This window comes from Corylus avellana, chromosome 1 (genome assembly GCF_965113065.1).
Source record: "Corylus avellana chromosome 1, dhCorAvel1.hap1.2, whole genome shotgun sequence".
NCBI lineage: Eukaryota > Viridiplantae > Streptophyta > Magnoliopsida > Fagales > Betulaceae > Corylus > Corylus avellana.
Genome location: NC_142490.1, coordinates 7,013,226 through 7,035,348, shown reverse-complemented (window position 1 = coordinate 7,035,348; position 22,123 = coordinate 7,013,226). Strand labels below are relative to the sequence as shown.

General features: G+C 34.4%; 1 protein-coding gene across 2 annotated transcripts; it reads right to left on the bottom strand.

Moving 5' to 3' along the window:
- Positions 1-10,916: 10,916 nt before the first annotated feature.
- Positions 10,917-21,390, bottom strand: LOC132172741 (phosphoribosylaminoimidazole carboxylase, chloroplastic). Of its 2 annotated transcripts, none has more exons than XM_088511610.1 (16): positions 21,064-21,390; positions 20,037-20,282; positions 19,825-19,936; positions 19,338-19,400; positions 19,087-19,225; positions 16,638-16,693; positions 15,852-15,925; positions 15,549-15,696; positions 15,231-15,404; positions 14,636-14,723; positions 14,441-14,557; positions 13,608-13,705; positions 13,379-13,496; positions 13,194-13,288; positions 12,123-12,229; positions 10,917-12,000 (listed from the first exon to the last, which is right to left on the bottom strand). In XM_088511610.1, exons 1-16 carry the CDS (start codon positions 21,270-21,272, stop codon positions 11,907-11,909), a joined length of 1,938 nt encoding a protein of 645 aa, XP_088367736.1. In that variant the 5' UTR covers positions 21,273-21,390; the 3' UTR covers positions 10,917-11,906. The 2 variants fall into 2 exon arrangements, with proteins under 2 accessions (XP_088367736.1, XP_059440282.2); XM_059584299.2 differs by having other exon boundaries at positions 20,037-20,252.
- Positions 21,391-22,123: the final 733 nt, after the last annotated feature.

Sequence of the window (22,123 nt, the reverse complement as noted above, 5' to 3'; positions counted from 1 at the left end):
CGTACAAGTTTAGCATTTTGTGTGGAAAAATGAAAAGGAAATATATTATAATATATAGGATATATACTATCATATGGTGGGTAAGATGTAATGGTCAATATATTTTATAATTTTATGATTTTTCTCCTCCTTTACAAAAAATTATAAAAATAATAAAAAAAGTTTATCATATAACTAATAATAACAGTATGGTTAGTGTTTGGCATCATAAATGCAGAAACGAGATCCTCTCAAGTTTATTATTCAAATACCATAAATACGACCATTGAACCAATTATACAACATAGAGAAAATGGTCGGACAAACTTGAACAGTGAAGATAATCTCAATCATGTCTTGTTAGTGGGTCCAACAACATCCCACATGTATTTGAGCCACACATCGTCTAATTCCTAAAAAATTATTCGAATTAAGTCCTTCACAACCTGATGCTTCCCAGGATTCATCGTCAGCTATTTTATCTATCAACAACACATATTCATACGTGAAAAAGATATACTTGTAAATTCACGATTTAGTGGGTAAAAATGCACGTGACGTATATATTATTATATGAAGAGCTTAGTTATTTATAAATCACATGCAGCAATGCAAGGTCACAGCTCATCATTTGATAATATTGTCATGAATACAATATGGATATAATACTTGTAATATGAAAATCATGTCATAGTTTAACTCGATATGGTATATCAAAGCCCTTAACCCCTTCTTAATGAGGTTAGACTGTCTCGAAGGACCTGAAATACAATATTGGTGCCTCGAATATTATACGAATATCGTCCGCTTAATAGCAGCCCAAACGAGTCTAGCTTCGAGTGGCTCACGATGCTAATGGCGTCCTTCTACAATAACCACTACTTAAATATGGTTGCGCCTGTCACAAACAATTATTTGATCAAAGGCCAAACAAAAATCAATAAAACATATTTTGATCATAGGGCTAACCTTTATAATTTTAGTAAGCCCATAGCCATTATCATGCACATACCGATTTACCATGTTATACGATGCAATTTCGTCATTTATATCTTTTACATGCATCCTTATACAAATCTCATTATTTCAATTATCTTGTTTAATCAACATACGTTTTCATAAAACATTGTTCCCAATAATCCAAATTATTTCATGAGCGTTGTAAACATGCACATTTAATATATAAAAATAGTCATGCTATGCCAAAAAAAAAAAAAAAAAAACAAATATTTACGTGATTTTTTACTTACTTGGGTCACACAACAATTTCTCACCATCCTCTTGAGCCAACACAACCTCGAAAATTGAGAGAAGACCTATTACCAGTCCTAATCCTAAGCTAAAACAAGCCTTAACTCCAAATACACTCAAAATAGACTTTCTGCCTGACCATCGAACATTTGGACAGGAAGTATCGAACATTCGGCCACGGCATCGAATATTTGGACAGGGAAGGTCAAACGTTTGGTGCTGGAGAGAAAACTTATTTCGAACCAAAAAGTAACTCAACTACTTCTAAGCAAGTCCTAAGGTCTTGACACGATCCCTAATAGAGTCTTAAACCATAATAACACATTCATGCATAATAAACACATCCAACATTATTACAACATTAAACCATCGTTTAACTGAGATTAAGGTCAACAATGCTATCTAAGGACTAAAACTCACAAGTTAAGCTATAAAGAACATCTAGAGAGCATAACAACAATATAAGGAATGAGTTAAGCTAAAAAAGTTACCTTATTAAACACAAAAAGGTAAAAACACCTCTTCTCCACCAAAATACTCACACACTTACACTAGAGCAAAATTGACTTATGGGGGCGAAAATAGGCTGAGGGACAAAGGGGGTGGGGTATATACAAGGGACAAAATCGCTGAGGATAAATACGAGCTACTTTTCATAGGTTTATGTACAATCGAACGTTCAATGTACTATACCCGAACATTCAATGTACTATTGCCCAACAGTCCTAGGGTTTCAAGTCAAACATTCGGTGATGCATACTCGAACATTCTTCACTAAGGTTTAGCTCGAACATTTAGTCACAAGGTCTCAAACGTTTGGCTAAAAGTCAAATATCAAAATTCATATTTTCAATTAATCATAATGAACTTAGCAAACCCATTAGCCCTCCTTAAGCTGATCACAACCCTTAGTAAAACACTAAGGATATTACATGTTCAGCCATCAAAGGTTGTGGATGTGCTTGCAAGTCATTCGTTGGCACAAGAGGTGCACAATGCACCATTGGTCACCATTCCCCCTCTATCAAGTTGTTAGTCACTTGTTGGTTATTTTGAGATGTAGAGCTTGCTCATTTCAGTCATTTGGTTCTTTGAGATTGAGAGACTTTAGATTTGAGAAAACTAATAAATAAAAAATTGAAAAGAAAAGTCATGGAATCGAATGCTCGCCTTACCCCTTGGTGAGTGTGAAAAATAATAAAAATGAATTAGGCATTAAAGCTTAAGGAGTCTTTGCAAATAACATTAAATATCAATTACATTATACTTATGTAACAATGTCCCCCTCTAAACTATCAAAAATTGTTAATGTTCTCTCTAATGACAAAATTACCCTTAGTAAAATAAAAATAAAAAATACTAAAACTTCTAAAAAAACCTAAAACTAAAAAAAAAAAAAAAAAATTCCAAGGGATGGCCACATTTAAATTTTTTTTTTAAAAAAAAAATCCATTTTTATCTTTTTTTCTAGTTTTGGGATCGAGGGACATTGACAATATTTTGGTAGTTTGGGGGCGACATTGTCAATTTTGTGGTAGTTTAAGAGGGGTATGTCAGTATGTGGACTTTACCCATAAAAAATATTTGACTTTTTTTAAGTCTACCTATCAATTTGGGAGGGGGGCCAAGATAAATGTGGAGTGGCGAAGACAGAAACAATGCATAAGAATTCATATAAAAATGTTATCTTCGTAAGGTTTTAAAAAAATATTTTGATGGAAAACGTCCACATTGTCTAACGTAGGTCCTCCGTTACTCATGAAGGACGTGGGTGAAGCAACAGAGGGTGTGGGTGGTATAAGGAAAATTTATCATAAGATACACACACACAAAAAAAAAAAAAGAAAAAAAAAAGCATAGTATTATGTAACACCCTAGTTTAGATCATGAAGATTAAAAGACTGAATAATTTGAACTTTAGGGACAGGTGGAATCAAGCTAGCTTATTTTTGATTCATTTTTCGACCCAGAAGGATCCTCAAGCGAGTTTCTAGCCATAGGGCCCGAACCTCCCAAGGGAAGGATCGAACCTTCGCCTACTGGTTCGATCCTAGGGTTCAGGAAACCCTAGGGTTCGAAGGTTCAGGAAACCCTAGGGTTCGAACCCTTTTTTTTTTTAGTTCAAACCTCACACGAAAACATACGATTTTTAGGGTTTTTAAGCCTCCTAATGATTGTGAGATCCAATAAATATGTTCATCCTAAATCTAACCCTAGCCTCTCTACACAATTTTCAAGATTCTCAATGTGTGATTTGAGAGAATGAATGAAGTTTTACAATTCCAACGGTCTTTTTGGGAGTTTCTAATCCCCCGCAAGGTAAGAGAATTGTTCATGTGTTGCGTTTTATTTTGTTGCATCCGCTTTTACGTTAAGCCAATACCCTTGTGTATGTATTCTTGAGTTCTTGGCCATTAGATTTCCGTATATACTTGTTTATATCGTTTAATCAGTTAAGAACACCGCTTTTAATTCGTCAATGATTCTAAATAGTTTATATTGGGAGCTTAGCATCGTATTTGTTCAAAATTAGAGGCTACTGGACTCGGCTCGAAAACATAATATAGAGGCTTGAACTCAACTCGAGCTCAAGTCTACTTTTAGAGGGTTATTCGAATTCGGCTTGTTAAGAGCCTAGCCAAATTCAAGGTTAGCTCAAACTCGTCTAGCTTAACAAGTCGAGCCTCCAATCGAGTTTGAGCAACTTGAGCTCGATTGCAGTTTCAAAAATTTTAAACTCAAAAGAAGTGTGACTTTTAAGAAAGTTAAATAAAACTCCATTAATTTATCTTTAAAAATAATATATTATGAAGATTTTTTATTTTTATTTTTTCCAAATTTCATAAAAACGAATTGACAAAAGTAGCATCATAGCTAGATTCGCAACAATCAAAACTTTACTTGAGCCTTGTTGGTTAGTGCATTCTTTTTCGATTGACAAATCAATAAAGGGTCATGTTTCTTTTTCTTTTTCTTTTCTTTTTTTTGACATGTCCACACAAGGGAAGGGAGAGGGAGGATTCGAATTAGTGTCCTCCGCTTCTTGAGGCGTAGTCCACTGCTGATTGAGCTACCCGTTGGGAACAGGATTATGTTTATTTGTCTCTCCATGGTCAAAAGAATAACATGTTCCTACAATCTTATATTTATATATCATTGGGTAAAACCATAATTTCCAAATTAGAAAAATCTATACATAAACCCTAATTTCACATTATCTAAAAATCCAAACACATTTTTACATACACTTTTTTTTAGTTTAAACCATATTTAACCTTATTACAATATATAACTGATAATTACATCAAAATTAAAATAATTTAGAAATTTAAATTGCAAGAGAATAAATAAACTGATTTCTTATATAATTCGGCCATTAGGGGTAGTCTCTTGATTTTGTTTTTCCCCATCATTTAGCCATCATCATTTTGGTATTATACTAGTATCATAACAATATTATGAATTTATGGTCAAAATTTAAGCATTATAACAGTACATGAAAATTAAATCATAATTGAGCTAAATTAAGAATTAAAAAAAAAAAATTAAAGTAATGATTGAACATTAAATAGACATGAAATTAAAAGAGATTGGAGGGAGCTAAAGAGCATCTTCAGCAGCATTAGGTATTTTACCTAGTGAAAAAATACAATTATTTACTTTAACTATTGTTTTTTCACTACACACTCCAACAAATTCTCTATTTCATTATCTACTTTATTTAAAATATTATTTCTCATTCTTTTTTTATTATATTATTCCCAACACTTAATTAAAGGGAAAAACAAACAAATATATAAATTAAATTAAATCAATAACATAAATAAATTTTTTCATCCAACTGTAATTGATTTGTTTCCATTCATGTGTTTCTATGCAATAAATTTTTTCATCTAACTACAATTGATTTGTTTCCATCCGTCTGTGTTCATGAAATAAATTTTTTCATCCAACTGTGTGAAGAAATTTTGTGAGTGAGAGAGATAAATTTTGTATTTGAGAGAGAGACGTAGCATATGTAAATAAGTGTTTAGAAGAAATAAAAGATGTTGAGTGAAAAGAAGTGAAATAAAAATAAATAAACAAAATAAAAATAAACAATATTTTATTCATCTAGTATGCTACAGTGAATAATTCCAAATTGCTATTCACTGTAGCAATGTAATTATTCTATTGGAGCTAAAAAAAAAGCAATAATAATTAAATATAACTAATATTAGTTTTTTAACTAAGCTCCTGGAGATGCTCTTTACCAAAAGCTTCCTCTTCCACAAAATTCTCTTTCTTTTCCTTTTTTTATTTTTTTATTTTTTATTTTCCTCCACACTTTCCCCTTTATATAGAATTTGGAAAACCATGGTTAAGGCAACAACCATGAGTTTGATCAAATCTAATGGAATAAGATTCTCACCATTTCATTTGAAACGAAAAGTATCCATGAAAATAAGGAGCAATATTGTCTTAATATTAAAGTTGAAAAATTTAGTATAAAATAAAATAACTATTTTGCTAAACACAAAAAAAAAAAAAAAAAAAAAAAAACTCATAATAATCCAATTGAATTATTTGCCTCTTCTACTATAGATGCTGTAAGCCCTAAACACTAAATCTCTTAACTATTCTCACTTAAATTACTCCAAAACTTATCAATCATTCACCTAAAATTTATTAGTAGAATTGATGGAAGAGCTTCTTTGATATTTCCGAGGAAGATAGTGAAATTCTCTCCCATCAACAAAAGAATTTTTTATGTCTTATTCCAAAAAAAAAAAAAAAAAATTACAATTATGCAACTTGAATAAAATTGATCATTGGGGACCCAATAGGTCACATGGCCACCAATAGTGTTGTCCACTCAATTTCCACCTGTCCCAACAATGGCCCTTACGTACCATGTACATGGTCAAAGTGGCCTCCCCTTGTGGGCCACAAAGATCATCCAAAAAAACCATCAACAAACCCGATTTGAAATTCTAATAATTTATTGTCCGAATTGTTAATAAATTTTTAATTTGTTTAAACTACTCAAAAAAAATGCTCCAATACATAAACCCCGTAAAATCTGTTTTTCATATTTGCTATTCGAATTGCCGACAGTATGGGAAAGCAAAATTTGTGAATGTGTTTGAAAAAGTTAAGAAGAGTGGTGGTGGTGGGTCTGAAAATGAGGGAGACGTAAAGGAAAGGTAGGTGGTGCTCCCAGCTCCCCCAACATGATGGGTGGTTGGGGTGTCTCATTTTGGTGTACTCAATTTCCTTTTACCTTTTCTTTTCAATGCTTTTTACCTCTTTAACTTTTACCCTTTTTCCTCCCTATTACAACACTGCTTACCTTACTCCACGCGCTTTACAATGTCTCTCACTTGCTTTTAATAGTATAATTTGTTTTATTTTAAGAAATTATTAACTATTTTTTAAACCTAAAAATCTATTTATCAACCATATAGTTCCTTCGTTTTAACTAACTTGTGAAAGAGGAGGACATCAATTATTATTTTGTCCACTTAAAAAAGGTGAGTTGGCCGCTGATCTCTTTGATAAAAGTTACGGTTGTTTCTGGTGTTATCTTATTCTACTTGAATATTGTTTTTTAAAATAGATATGAGGAATCGATGGAGTAAGTATTTTATTTTTTTAGAAAACAATATCGATGGAGTAAGCCAAAAAATCAAGTTCGAGCTCATAATAAGTCAAGTTGAATTGAGCCAGTTCACGAGATGGCTCTTATATTTAATTTATTAATTTTTTTTTTATCATAAATTTAAACTTTAAGTACTCTTAAACGGCTCAAGAAGCCAATTTGCATATGAGCATTTGCTTAGTCTGGCTAGCGGAGTATGAAACCTGAGTCAATACAGTAAGACACTTGGTTTCTAAGAGAGAGAAATCAGAGAATATGCATCTTTTTATATGTTATTAGAAAAAAAAAAATTTTAATTTTTAATATTAATATGAGAAATTATATGAATAATTACCAATTCGAGCCTTATACAAGTTGCTCACGAATTTAACCGAGTCGAGCCGAATTAGCTTCGTTTAATATTCAAGCTAGGATTCGTGTTCACTAAACACTTCATTTAACATTTGAGTCGAGCATAAGCTGAACTTATGCGAGCCAAATTCGAACTCGTTCGAGAACGCCTTACTCTCTTAACAGTTTTATGTGAAGTTAAAAAAAATTAATAAAAGTATTAACTTCTACAACTATCATGTGACTTACGAACTGCAACAACCGACCGCATTCCTGTCTTTTCACTCCCTCGTTATTCGTACTAGAAAAGACCTTTCATTTTTATTTTTTTTTTCTTTTAAAAAAAAAGCATAAACTTTAGTGTTTTGATTAATTTTTTAAATATGCTAATTTAAAAAGAGATGGACATCACCATTATGTCACTGGTGACTAAATTTGTACTGTTTTACTGTTCCTTTAGAGTACCAAGGCCATTTTGTCTGTCTGTCTGTCTGTCTACAATGATATTTGATTCTTCTCTACAGTGGTGTACACAGTATATCGTGTGGGCTGCATAAATCCTCTACGCTATTTGATTCTCTTCTCTACAGTGGTGTACACAGTAGATAGTGTGGGCTGCATAAATCCTCTACGCTATTTGATTCTCTTCTCTACAGTTTACACTACTGTCCCTCTTCAACGTTGACTTTTTTTCTGCACCTTCTAGACGACCCATGACCACCGTCAAATAGTATGAGATGTTACCAACCTAAACCGTTAAACCCCAACCGCCCCCCTAAAGCCACAAACACTCTCTTAAAAATTTAAAATAAATAAGAAAAACAAAAATTATCTAATAATAATACAAGTTATTCAATAGATAATAATTTATAAAATAGCAACTCACGTAGATTAGTTTAATGTATTTTAACTACACGAACGTATTAATAAGAAGTATTTACTTCTACAAGTGCTATAGTCTTATCAAATAACTAAGATTTTTATAAGTCACAAGGTATTTGGTTCAGATATTTTGTGTAATAATCTCATCGATACACTTGAATCATATTCAATGTAACTTAAAGGACTAAGTATGCATAAATATCACACAAATATATATATATATATATATATATAAAAAGATATGCCAAATCTTCTACTTTAACTAAAAAAAAAAATAAAAAAAAAATTATTATTAAATGAAAAATATCATAGAAAATTGGGTTTTACTTTTAGGCAAATGCCTAAATGTAAAGAGATAAATCCAAAAAAAAAATACTGTAGTAGCTCAGAACATTTAATGGGTTGTAATTAAAACAAAAATGCTTTATTGATGATGAGGAGACAGGTAATATTATGGAATTTGGTAGGGGGGTTGAAGGGCATTGAAAAGAGTGCCAGAATTATATGACGTGAGGGATATTTGCAGTCAAAAATGGACAGCTAAGATGAGTTGATTGTGTTTATGACACGCTTCACATGTTTGCATTCTCTGCCTTGTAATGTCTACACCACATTTCCATGGAGTAAGAAGAAGAAGAAGAAGAGAAGGCCAGAGAGAGCTATCATGGGGCCTGCCCTTTGCCCTTTGCCTGTTTAGACTTTTGGTTTTTTGCTTCCTCTGCACAAACCATGTGACTCCTTTGACACTTGTGGGACACCACACTTGCATGAAAGGGATATGCCCTCCACACCTTTTCTTCTGGGGTTTGGGGAACACTGAACACCGCTCCCCCTCCATTTCTCATCGGTGTGGGATCTCTCTCTCTCCCTCAAGGACGTTCAGGGATCCTTTTTCCCATGCACTACTGTGCACAAATAAACCCTGAGGGCTGCAGGCAACAGCACCTTTGATGTGAAGGCTTCTGAACTCTCTCTCTCTCTCTCTACCCTAAAAACATTAGCACCTTTGATGTGAAGGCTTCTCTCTCTCTCTCTCTCTTTCTACCCTAAAAACATTACCACATGTGTCCTGCCATTGTACAAAAGATCCCACACCGAATACTATTCTTAAAACAGAAAATATTATTTGATGTACTTCTCAAGCTTTACCCGGGGTTGAGAGGGTAAAAAGTGCCGGCGTTTTCTTGAGATTAATTGAGTTATAATAGTATAGTGATTTTGAAGACAGTTAATGCTAATTAAATTTATGTGAGTGATTATTTATTGTGGAGAGGCGAATTCACACGCAGGAGTTAAAGTTTACCTTCTTAAGTACGTATTACTCACTTATGGATGATAATTTTACTGTCATGTCAAAAAATGTTATCTCTTATGGATGGTAATTTTATTGTTACGTTAAAAAATGTAATCTTAAAATATTCGCAACTACAAAAGGAGAAGGAGAGGGTGAGAAAATTAACATCAAACTACACGACACAAAAGAAAATGGCGCAATTCAACAAACACCACAGAACAACATGTAGAGTGCAACATAAACCTAATTAAGATGACCGTTGGAAATGAGCCAAAATGGAAATAAATGGTACCAACCTATTAAAAACAAATTAACCAATTGAAGATGTTCCAATTAATTTAGTCTATGTTGTTACAAAATATTTTGTAGGAGAACCCAAATAATTTAAATAAAAAGCAATTGACTTAGTTTTAACTCTTAAATGTCTTCAATTGCCTAATTTAAAGTAATATAATGATATCTTTTTTAACACAATTAATGTTGGAAACTATTTTGATGGTGCAAAATATTTTTGTTGATACTAAATCATATTAATCCAAAAATAATAGAATGCAGGACAAAAATTTTCTCCAAACCAGTTTGGAGGAAATATCCTCCAGACTGGTTTGACATAGCTTTCTAGGTACTAAAACGCCAGCTTTTTGTTTGACATGGCTTTCTAAGTACTAAAAGTAGCTTTTAACCTATCTAACGCAATTCCAAATAGGCTATAAGTATTAGTGTTCTTATGTATTATTTTAATCAGAAGATAACATTTTTTTATTAAAAAAAAGGTTCTCTTTTCTATCTCTTTCCAATCCATTTTGTTTTCTCTACTAAAACTTTAGAAAACTTTGATTTTTGATTCACAATATTTAAAATATTTTGTATTGTAAAAATAATGAGAGATACTATATATATACCTGTCTATTGAGAAGAAGAATAACTAATTACAAGAAAGATTCCGTATCAAAATGGTCCAATTTTGCAGGCTGCAGCACTGACTAAATTAAAAGGCTCAGTTATGGCTATAATTTGACATTTACTCCTACCCCAAAATAAAAATAAATAAATATTTAATCTTTCCCTAGAAAGGGAAAATTATTTGACATTTACTCTTATCCAAAAATCTCTCTTTTTCATCTCTAAGTAGTAACTCTATCGATTATGAATCATACCTTATGAAGGAGAATTTACTAATTTGAATCCGCTGACCTTTCAACCCTTTTCTTGTGTGAACATATATATATATATATATATATATATATATATACTTTGCATCTTACAACCAAGATCGGTCGGATCTTTATTCATTGTGCCGAAAAAAAGGAAAATGAAAGAGTAAAATAAAATCCAATTATTATGAATTAACATTAGCTTCCTAAGGTTTTTTTTTTTTTTTTTTTTTTTGGGTAATTAGTTTCATGGCTTACACAGTTTTACTTTTGCTGTACGTAGTTGCCCTGAAAAAAGAAAAAGAAAAAAGACCCAGTGTAAACCAGGCCCCTTACACCCACTAGAAAGAGCCCACCACGTAAGGATGAAACACCAAAACACATGTGAAGGAAAGCACCTAATCATACATATTAACCAAATTTGAAACATTGGCCATCTAGCTTGGATGGGCTAATCCAGTGTTTTTGCGTTTATTTTATTTTGTGTTTCAAGTTGATATGTCTAAGTTTGAATGGATGCTATAAATAAGTGAGTTTACACCACATCCCAATAGTAGGGGCTCTCAAAAGAAAAAAAAAAAAAAATTTACTGTTTATCATATGATCAGGAGATGGAGTCCTCTTTCTGAGTCTTACGTGTAGTAGAAGCTGCCGGTAAAGCTAGCTGCGTCCGGCCACGGCTTTGGAGTGACTGCATTGCAACACGGCCAGCAATGGCCATGGCTGCGTCCGGGTATGTAGGTGCATGGGTTAGTAGATGGTGGCACCAGAACCCTTAGGAGTGACTGCATTGCAACATTATTTTTGTCCAACCACTGCTCTCCATCCAACGGTCTCATTGCCAAAACTTCATGAAAGTTCAATACAGATAATGGTATAAATCAACACCATTGTGCAGGACTTGCTTTTAGAAAAACCCATTTGTGAAATGGAATCAGTGGATTTCTCTTATGTGATTCTGACCATTTTTTTTTTTTTTTTTTTTGGTGTTTGAAAAAGCAATGGAGAGAGTTAGGGATGATGATGATGGAGGAAGGAAGGCATTATATATAGTCTCATCACTTATGGCTAAAAAAACCCTAAACTGGTAAGATCTAATAGAATTACAATGGGTACAAGGCTTCTTCCCACGCCCACACCCATTTCCCCCCTATCTGTTTTCTCTATTTCTTTTCTTCTTGATCTCTAAGTTTCCATTGGCACTTTTTTGTATTCATGGTAGAAAATCTTGATCCACTTCATACTTCATTATTTGGACATATCATTTTGTTCATTCTGAACTTTTCTGTGGCGGTGAGTGCCGAACTCAAACTTCAATTAGTTACGTGTTGAACTCATGGAGAACACGGATATCACCAGAAGAGCAGTTTCCTACTTACGGATTCAAATAAGATTCCCAACCATCTTTCTCCAGCTTCTCTGCTTTTGTCAAGACACCATTCCTTGTGTCTTCTTGATATTGGCTTATTCTGCAAATGATATGAAACCCAGATAGTAAGTGCAGGATTATATGAACTAAATTTTTTCATTTCTTTCTTAGGTTTATAACACACTGCGCGTCATTATTAACGAGAGAGAGAGAGAACGCAACCTAGCCAGTAGCTCAGCATCCTGAATCCCCAACATCCTTACGGCGAGCAAACCTGCATTGGTAGCATTGTTTATTGCAACTGTTGCAACTGGGACACCCCTTGGCATCTGCATAATCATAAAAGAGGAAAAATGTTTAAGGACTTTCTGCCTAACAGATTTATGGAAAAAATGGGGGAAAAGAGATCAAATATGAACTTGGAGATCACAACTAAAGCAAAATATTTTTCTCTGAGGCTCTACGGTCTGTTACTTTACGACTATGGAAGTCATTGTGCGAAAACTAACATGATTAAGCAAGCATCCGCATACTTCCACCATTCAGATGTATTTTTGCTATACCACATATATTCTGCATTCGATTAACATGGTTCAAAAAAATCGCCTCCATCCACTTGCTTAAATTTTAGGAGTATTTTGCCAAGGAAATGTATGTGTAATCGTAGATAACAAAAGAACAAAGATAATATCTTTTTCCTGCCAATGCAAATCAAAGAATTAACTAGAATGTGCTCTCATCAAATAAGGTGAACTACAAAAAAAAAAAAACAGAAAAGGGCATCTCTTAGATTTCAGGATATGCATCATAAAGTGAGTTAGAACTACTAAGTGATGGGATACTTATGGTCCATTTGAGATTGCAGTTTCAATAAGTGCGATTTTAAAAATAGCGTTTTTAAAAATACAGTTTTTAAAATCGCTACTTTTTAAAATCGTAAAGGCATTTGATAAAACATGTTAAAAAGTAATTTTTTATTAAATATTTGTTATGCGAATTCATGATTTTGGTTTAAATTCGCACTTTTTCAAATAAGCACCCCCTAGCCTGCTTATTGAAATCGTAGATTTTTTCCTATTTTAAATTAAGTGCTTTTTAAATCACAATGCCAAACGCCTTATGTTTTGCGATATCTTTTAAAAAAACAGAATATGTTTCTAGGTCAAAGCAAAGTCATTTGAGACATAGTCAGAAGTTGGGAATGAGGGAATTCGGTTAGCCGAGAGAAATAAAGGCGTCTATCGAGTGTGATTTTGGGTAAATTACTAACGTAGAAGTTAAAAAACGGTATACCTGCACAATGGATAGAAGCGAATCAAGCCCATCCAATGCAGATGCACGCACAGGGACACCAATAACAGGCAAGGGAGTAAGTGCAGCTACCATACCTGCAAGTCATGACATAGCCTTAATTAATGCCAGGAGACATTTGATGCATTATAACAGTATTTATGGAGTGTAGTTTAGATATAACATGCCTGGCAAGTGAGCTGCACCACCAGCACCAGCAATGATAATCTGAATGCCTCGTTCCCGAGCAGAGGAGGCATAAGTAAACATCATTTCAGGGGTCCGGTGCGCTGAAACTATTTTCACCTGCAAATTACAATAAATGTTTAGTTAGAATTGGAATATACAAGAAAACAGAATCAGTGATTGACGAATCCCCCAAAAAAGAAAAGAAAATGTAATTCATGAAAAGTTGACCTCATAAGGAACATCAAACATATTCAAAATCTTTGCAGCATCCTTCATAACAGGAAGATCAGAATCAGAGCCCATAATGATCCCAACATGTGGCGTTACTGCACTCAGAAAGGAGAACATTAATGCAATTTGAATGTAACAAACTTTCTACTACATCACAACTTAAGGCATAAACTTCAAACAAAAAGAAAAATTCTTGGAACTATCATCAAAGTCGGAGCTGGAGCTTACATGTAAGCGTGGGATATCCCCCAAGGAATAAAATCCATAAATCCATAGTGGGGAATGACAGCGGCAATACAAAAGGAAGAAGTAATAGATCTTTTAAAAGGAAATTATATAATGTAAGCTCCAAACAGTTTGACAAACCATGCCTCCAAGTAATCCCCCCCTCTCCCTCCCTCCCTCCCTCCCATCATTTCTCCACCCCAGGAAAGAATGTTTTCTGTATCAATAATATATCACCCATGAGCCTATAGCCCATAAATATAAAAGTGGCATTAGCCCTTCTGACCCACAGAAATTACCCCGGGTATTTCCTGGAGTTCAGATAATTTAAGCAACAAATAAATAAAGTCAACAAAGGCAATTATTACCTGAGGAAAGAATGCTCCAAATAGACGAACCAAAATCTAGCCTAATTGATCATATAGATGCATACTTCTGAGGACAACTTTCAAAATATTTGCAATAGACATGATGAACACAAACTACAAAGCATTTAGACAAAACTTACGTCTTGGTCCACAAGCATCATGGCATTCAGTAAACAACTTTTTTTTTTGATAAGTATGGCATTCAGTAAACAACTATGACACCCTAGGGAAACTAACCTGCAGACTGACAATCAGAACCTTCTTCCTTCAGCATTGATTTTAATCGTTGTTCCACATCGCTCATGGAAGGACCAACAATAGTGACATGGCCCATTTTTCTTTGCTTTCGTATTTCTGCAGTCATTGAAGCAGGCTACTGTCAATTATGAGAGAGAGAGAGAGAGAGAGAGAGAGATGTAAGCAGAATCTAACCTGGTTTATCATACCAATGAACAGTAGCCCTTGGAATGCCCAATGCCCTTCTAATTAGTTGGTGAGCTAAAATGAAACCAGGCTCACCCTGAAATTGAAAAATAATAATAAAAAAAAGGCACGGCAGTCGATAGTGTCCATGTTCAGATACATATTTTCACTAACATTTACAAGGTTCCCAAGATAAAACAGATCAAAATGTGCAGTATCTGTCATGAAGACATAATTGTGATTTCTAAAATTTTCTTTGTGCAGAATGGTATACAATGTCAACAAGCTCAAGCAGACTTCAACCCATACACTCAGTGCAACTTCAAACAAACTTCAAATAGAACATTTACACTGAAGGCATATGACGGGAAATAGGTTGTCAACTATGTATATTTTTGTCCAGAGTTCAGGAAGAAATTTATTTTCCAATTTTTCTCTAAATATAAGATAAATGACTTCAGCTTCATGCTGTCATCATAAGTACAAGACATCTCCCTTTCTCAGAAGAAAATCTAACGAAATGGTTCCAAGCGAAAAATTTATACAACTTATTTATTACAAATATCAGATTGAAGAATGGGAATAGATATGAAAAGAACTTCACCTCATCTTCACCCAGTATATTGTACATGATGGCAGCGGGAACTTTCATTGATGGATCACCAAGTGGAAGACCAACAACAGCCCGCAAATGTTGCTCGAATTGTGAGGTGTAGCAGGACTCAATTGTTTGATGACCACTATTGTGAGGTCTAGGAGCCACTTCATTTAGCAGAATCTGTTGGGTTTAGAACATGAACTGATTAGTCAAAAGCAGAAAATTGCTGAAGCAAAAGATTGAAAGAAAAAAAAAAAAAAGTCAATTAGCATCAAGAAGTAATAAATAATTTAGCAGTCTCAAAGAAAGAAGCGGAGATACAACCTGACCATCCCCGGTCAAAAACAATTCTACTGCAAATATACCAGCGCCCTCTAATGAGCTAACAGCTCTGTAGGCAACATCAGTAGCACGTTTCCTAATCTCCCATGTCACATTAGCAGGTGCCTTGACTATGTGACAAATGTTTTCCCTGAAAGAGATCAAAGATCCTCACTGAGATAAAAAGGGTTGCAAAAGTTAAAATGTCCATACCATCGGGTGAATGCTTCTCACGTACTTCTAGATTATTTATGATTGAACCATAAAGGGAAAATGGACAATGTAAACACTGAATCTACAACTTACTTGTGAATGGTTTCAACAACAGGATAGCACACAATAGAATTGTCTCTTCCTCTAGCCACAACGACAGCGAGCTCCTAAAGTTATTTCCCAAAAAAGAAAGAAAATCTATTAAGATGCTACATTTTCAGAGTTTCTAAAAGAAAGAGAACCGATAGTTTAAAAACAAATAAAGGGTTTCATATCCAAACATATGAAAGCATGGCCTGAATATGGTTTAAATTTCTGGATTTAAAATTACTTTCATCAAATTATAAGCAACGTCAGTACAGAAATGGACCTAAAATCCTAGTGATAAAAGCTGCAGCACTATAATCAGAATTTTTTGTATAGACCTCAAACTTGTATAAAAGCAAAAAAGTACAAATGCTTGCAAGTCAAAATGGAGAGGAGTTCTAGCCTAAAGAAACTAATTAAAATTTTATGCATCAAGTTGATGAGCATTCACCCTATAAATAATAATGAGAGTATTATCAAAGAAAAAAGTCCTCAAGTTCAACATGCAAAAATAGGGACCCAGATAGAATGTGTATATGTTTACATGCTGGAGTATCATGCAAGTGAACCAGGCATGTGTGATAGTAGAATCTTAAAAGCTAAGGCACTACAAAGAATACCTGCTAAGTTATTATTTCAGAAGTGTACGTATGTTGCCAATAAGTCATATGCATATCAACAGAAGTTTAGAATATATGTGTATCACCTTACAGTATAAATAAAAACATAAATTTCAAAGTACATGCAGATAGAAAAATAAAAAAGCAAAATAAATAGTATATGCTCATTAACCTTTACAAAAGGTGCCCACTTTTCAACATATAAACCACGACCATATCCTCCAAGAGCTGCAAAAAAGTCCCAAACTTAAAAAGGACATTCAAGTGGCCACTGACACAAATTAGAAAACATAAAATATTGGTTCATGAAAACAAAAAAATAAAAGAAAAAAAAAATCTAGAAAATGGCAGTAAGATGAGCTAAGCTATATGAAACAGTACATAGATATAAAAGGTAGCTAGGATGAGGAATTTTTTTAATAACTAATCGCAAATTCATTAAAAAGCTCAAAGGCACAACCCAAGTACATAGGGAGTATACAAGAGAGAAGTTTAGAGAAAAGTTTAGCTAGTAGCGGAGAAAAGATCTAAGAAAGCATGAAAGTTTGCAATACTACAATTTGAGGCAACCCAAAGAATCTGAGTCTTAAAGAATAAGGCCTTTAATTCCACTAAGGTCCTCTCATGGTCCTCAAAGCTACAATCGTCTCTTTTCCTCCATAAACATCACAAGGCTAAAACCTACCCCCTGGTGCTCTCCAGTAGGCAAAGAGATCCACTAGCCTTCTAGGCATAACCCAAACCAGTCCCTACACTGCTGAGATAGCATTCCAAAGAACACCTACGATCTCACAATCGAGTAAAAGATAGTCCATTGACTCCCCATTCTTCTAAAACATGCAACACCACTCTCAAGGGAGCCTTATTCCACTAAAAAATAATCCTCCAAGGGAAATGAGTGTTATCATAAGGAACAAGAACCTTGTAGTAAGATCTAACATCAAATAACCATCTTCTAGAAGGAATCCAACAAAGTCTGTCTTCACCACCCCGTCTCACTCTAATGAAATACAACAAAATGAAGAGTGAGGTACAGTGATCAATCTTCCAATCATGAGCCGCTGTAAGAAAATTAATATTCCACTGAAAGGAGGCACTAGAAAGCTCCAAATGGTCTTCCACAACGGCGTCCTTAAAACGGGCAATGCTAAACAAGTCCAAAAAATATGTCTTGAGAGTTTGAGCCCCACACCAAACATCATGCCAAAAACAAATTTTGGAGTCATCCCCCATCTCAAATCTAATCTGGCTAGACAACTCCCCCCTACCCCATGTGACCCATGAACCTCATTAAAACACAACCAACCCCAAGCAATGTCATATTTAGAATCCCCAACCACCCTCCATAAGGTCTTTCTCACATGAACGTAGCGCTACAGGCACTCTAGGAGAGCCTAATTGAACACAAGTAAATTCCGAAACCCCAACCCTCTTTTAGTTATCAGACCTAGGGCCTTGTCACCAGTAAGGCTTTCACCACGTCAACGATCTCATCATCCTCAAAGGGTTTCTCCAACCAATTGATTTGAACAATGGTAGAATTGCACAATATGATCTCTGATCCCTAATTGATCTGAACAAACTGAACCATTAACCACTAGTTGCTCAATGGAATTATTCATTCTACTCGAATTGACTACTTGGTGGAAGAACTTTGTGCAATTGTCACCCTCTCTTAACCATAGTGCCCTCGATTTTTGCCTTCAACTCACCTCCTCCAAAAGCATAATCCTCCCCAATTCATTAGTCACCGTAGCCTTCCTCATTATCTCCTCCTTAAGTAAACCTCTCTCTTCCTCCAAACCTTTTGGGACCCATAAATCAACCAAAAAAGTTGTTTCTTTTTCTCTATATTGCCAAAATCTTCCTCATTACATGATACCAAAGTACGAGCCCTATGGCAATACATCATGAAAAAGAATAAATATATGATACCAAAGTTAAACCAGACATGGAAGTATTGTTATGTGTTGAGATATTGACAAAATGCATTTCCTCTAACGAACAAAAATTTCAATACCGACCAATGAAAGCAGGGCCCAACTACAGCCATAATTGATATACACTAACAAGGTTGCATAAATGCAGCCTTCACCTAAACAGTTTTGTTTTCCTCAATTTTGGTTTGTTAGTTTTAACATTTTTTTTTTAAAAAAAAAAAGTTCTGAACAGAAAATTAGACCCTTCTCTCGAGCCATAATTTTTTTGATAAGTAATGTCAAATTTTATTAAAAGCGTGAGGCGGCCTTATGTACACAGGAAGTATACAAAAGGAATACCAAGAAAGAGAAAACAAAAAGGAAACAAAGACCCACAAAAGCCCAAAACAACAACCAAAGCGACATCCCCCTCCCTCCCACTTAAAACCCACCAAAAACTACAAGCACCCCGAACAACACAACCCAAAACTACAAGAAGACACCCTTCTCTCCAGCCAAAATGTTTTCAATCCAACACATATGTAGAATACCAAACAAGAAAAGGTAATATTTTGCTTCTTTTAGTTAATGGCAGCAAAAGAGATAAGCAGAGCATTACATGCTTATAATTCAATTTAAATACTAAATTATAAGAAATTCCTACAATTATAGTACTTAATCTTTAGTAACTGAACGTGTTACCATTTACAGCAGAAGAGAGTTCCCCTACACTGCCAGCAACAGCATTTCCACGCCCATCATAAGCCAACCTTTTGCTCTTAATCATAAGAGGATAGCCAAACAGGTCACCTGCTCTCTTGGCACCTTCAAGATCATCTATCTGTCTTAGCCATGTTTCATGATCAATGAATCAAAATATCTTCAATGGATAGTGTAAAATGTGAAATGATTAGCTAAATCCTTCAGTTAGATACTAATGAAATGTAGCCAACCTGCATAAACTCAGGAAGTGGAATGGCATGCTGAGAAAAATGAACTTTTTGGAGATATTTGTCCTGTAAGAATAAACAAATGTATAATCAACATTTTATTTCAAAGAGAGACATGAACCAATATGTACGAAAAATCATCATTCATTTTAGTATAACAAGAGGGAGAAAACAGTTTTAGCACATTGCAAACTAAACCTAAAGCATTATCAGATGTAAACGATTTAGATAACAATGAATCTGATAATGATTTCACAAAAACAAGTACTTGCAAGAAAAACCTAAAATTAAAGGAAGGGTGGGAATCTACTGCAGCGCCAAAAATCCACAAGGGTCCCCATTTGTGACGATATAAAATAGGAAGGTATTTCCTCAAAAGGAAAAAAAGCTTCGTGCATAAGGAAATGAATCCACATGACTTCTTATTTGTAGTTATGTTCTACACGATGGCACTAGAAACAAAAATTGCAAAATATAGAGAAAGGTGTACCTGAATTATTCGGATAGTAGAGGCTTTAGGTTGGCAATCCACTCCTTGTTTCTCAAGCATCTCTAGGGTCGCAACATCAACATGTTCAATTTCTACGGTTAATACTCCGCATCTATCTACCAAAAACATAGACATATTATTACCAGATAATCACAAAAGATGTAGGACAACAGGTATGAACATAAATGTCATCAATCTCATAAAAATTTAACCTCTTTGCAAATTCCCGGACCGTAGCACTGTCATCAAAGCTTCCGACCATATGATGATAAGCAAGTGCACTTGCTGGGCAGTTCTCGAGTGGATCCAATACCATTACTTTAATGCCCATTTGTGATGCTGCTTGACATAGCATACGACCCAGTTGCCCTCCTCCCAGAACTCCAACAATCATATTGGATAGTCCATGTACAGGTGCATCATCTTTCCTGAACATACAATTATTGTAGTGGAAGATTCTGTGTTAAATAAATCTTTCATCTCCCAAATAATTTTCAATAATATCACTAGGTTCTTTCAAACGCAAAAGGCACAGCCTAAGTACAGGAAGTATATGAGAATCGCAGAAGAAAGCAGATTAAATTAAAAAAAAAAAAAAAAAATGCAAGCGGGGAAACATTTATGTCTAAAATAGCTGTCCATTTGAAGAAAAAAAATCCTTTCAACTCCACTACTGTCCGTTCCCAGTTTTCAAAATTCCGATCATTTCTTTCCATCTTCCATATAGCAGCATTCCGTATCCTACCAAAATGCCCTTTCCAGCAATCGAGGAGTGGTTGCCAATAAATATTTTGAAAAAAACTTAAGTCTCATTATTTAATTTCACATTTTCATCATTTATTATTTTAGAAATGAGATACATTAGAAAACAAAACATGTAACATAACATCCATATTTCTTTTCTTTTTCTTTGACTGTTTCAAACATTGATAAATACCCAGAACAAACAATATTAATACATAACACAATAGGTAAAAAAATGTTTATCATCTAAAAAATGATATATACTGTTAATCATCAGCCTAGTAAAAAAATTACTAAGGCAACGCTTGCTTAGCATTTCTCAAGTACTATTTTCTTTATTCTTTGAATTTCTAAAAGCCCAAAAAAATTGCTGAGCTTTTGGGTCTGGCAAGCGGGCAGTGCCTCATCTATTCAAATTCCAATATTACAAAGCAGAAAAGTAATAACTTTCGGAAACAAAACGCTCATTGCAGGTATATAATCTTGCTTGCATACTTGGGCGAGGTCTCGTGATTGTCACGCGCCGCCCCGCAAGCCAACAGTGGACTTGCGTGCTTGGAAGGCTGCTTGATAATACGCTTTTCTTGGGTAGCATGGTCCATGGAGAAGCTCAGTGCGGTTGGTCTTGTTGGCGGAGCCAATCGCGGCTTGAAGCAGAGATTGGAAGCGAAGAGAGAGTCGGCGGTATCGGTTTGGTGGAGCATTTCTCTCTGAGGGTTTGAATTGAATCACCACGCCGCGCGCTCTCTCTGTGGGATTTCAGGGAATGATGAAAATATGGGTCGGGTTGGGTTGGGATAAAACGGGTGGTAAAGGGTGATAATACACAAGACTATATTCTCTTCATTAATGCTACAAGTTTCTTTTGCAATACAGGGATAAAGGGTTTTAGGTTTCTTCAAAGGTCTAGGTTCTTTAGAATCTAAGGTTTACGTTCCCTTTTAGAACCTAAATTCTATCTCTGTTACGTATTCACGTAATATTAAAATAACATAGTGATAAAGTAGACATTATATTACAGTAGACTTATATTTAATACGAATTAGATTTCATTTAAGATTAATTTAAATTAGTATTTTAGATTAGAGATAAACATGCATCTTTTTGTATTTCAATTATCTAGTTATTTATTTTAAAGTCAGTCTTGCATTAGTTATCTTCAAGTGAGTGTAAGAGTTCTACTCCAAGTCTAAGTCCTTGTAATGTTGGATGATATTTTAATAAAAATTATCAGAAAATTAATCATAAACCTTGTGTTTGAAAAATGGTCGTAGGTTTTGTCAAAATCTAAAAGGTTCTCTTAGAATCTCTAAGTTCCCTTATAACCTAAATTTTATCCCGTTATGTATTCGCGTATCCTCTGTCTTTCGCTTTCAGTTTTCTCTTCTCTCCAAAAAATTGGTATTTTGGCTACGGGCAGCTTTTGGGTATTGTTAGTGAAACTGAAGGAATGCAAGAAAGAAAACCAGTTGTGCTGGTGCTGTTTACTTTTTAAATTTAAGCAAGAGAACAAAAGGGAGCTTTTTCTTCTTTTTGAAAACCCAATGACGGGACG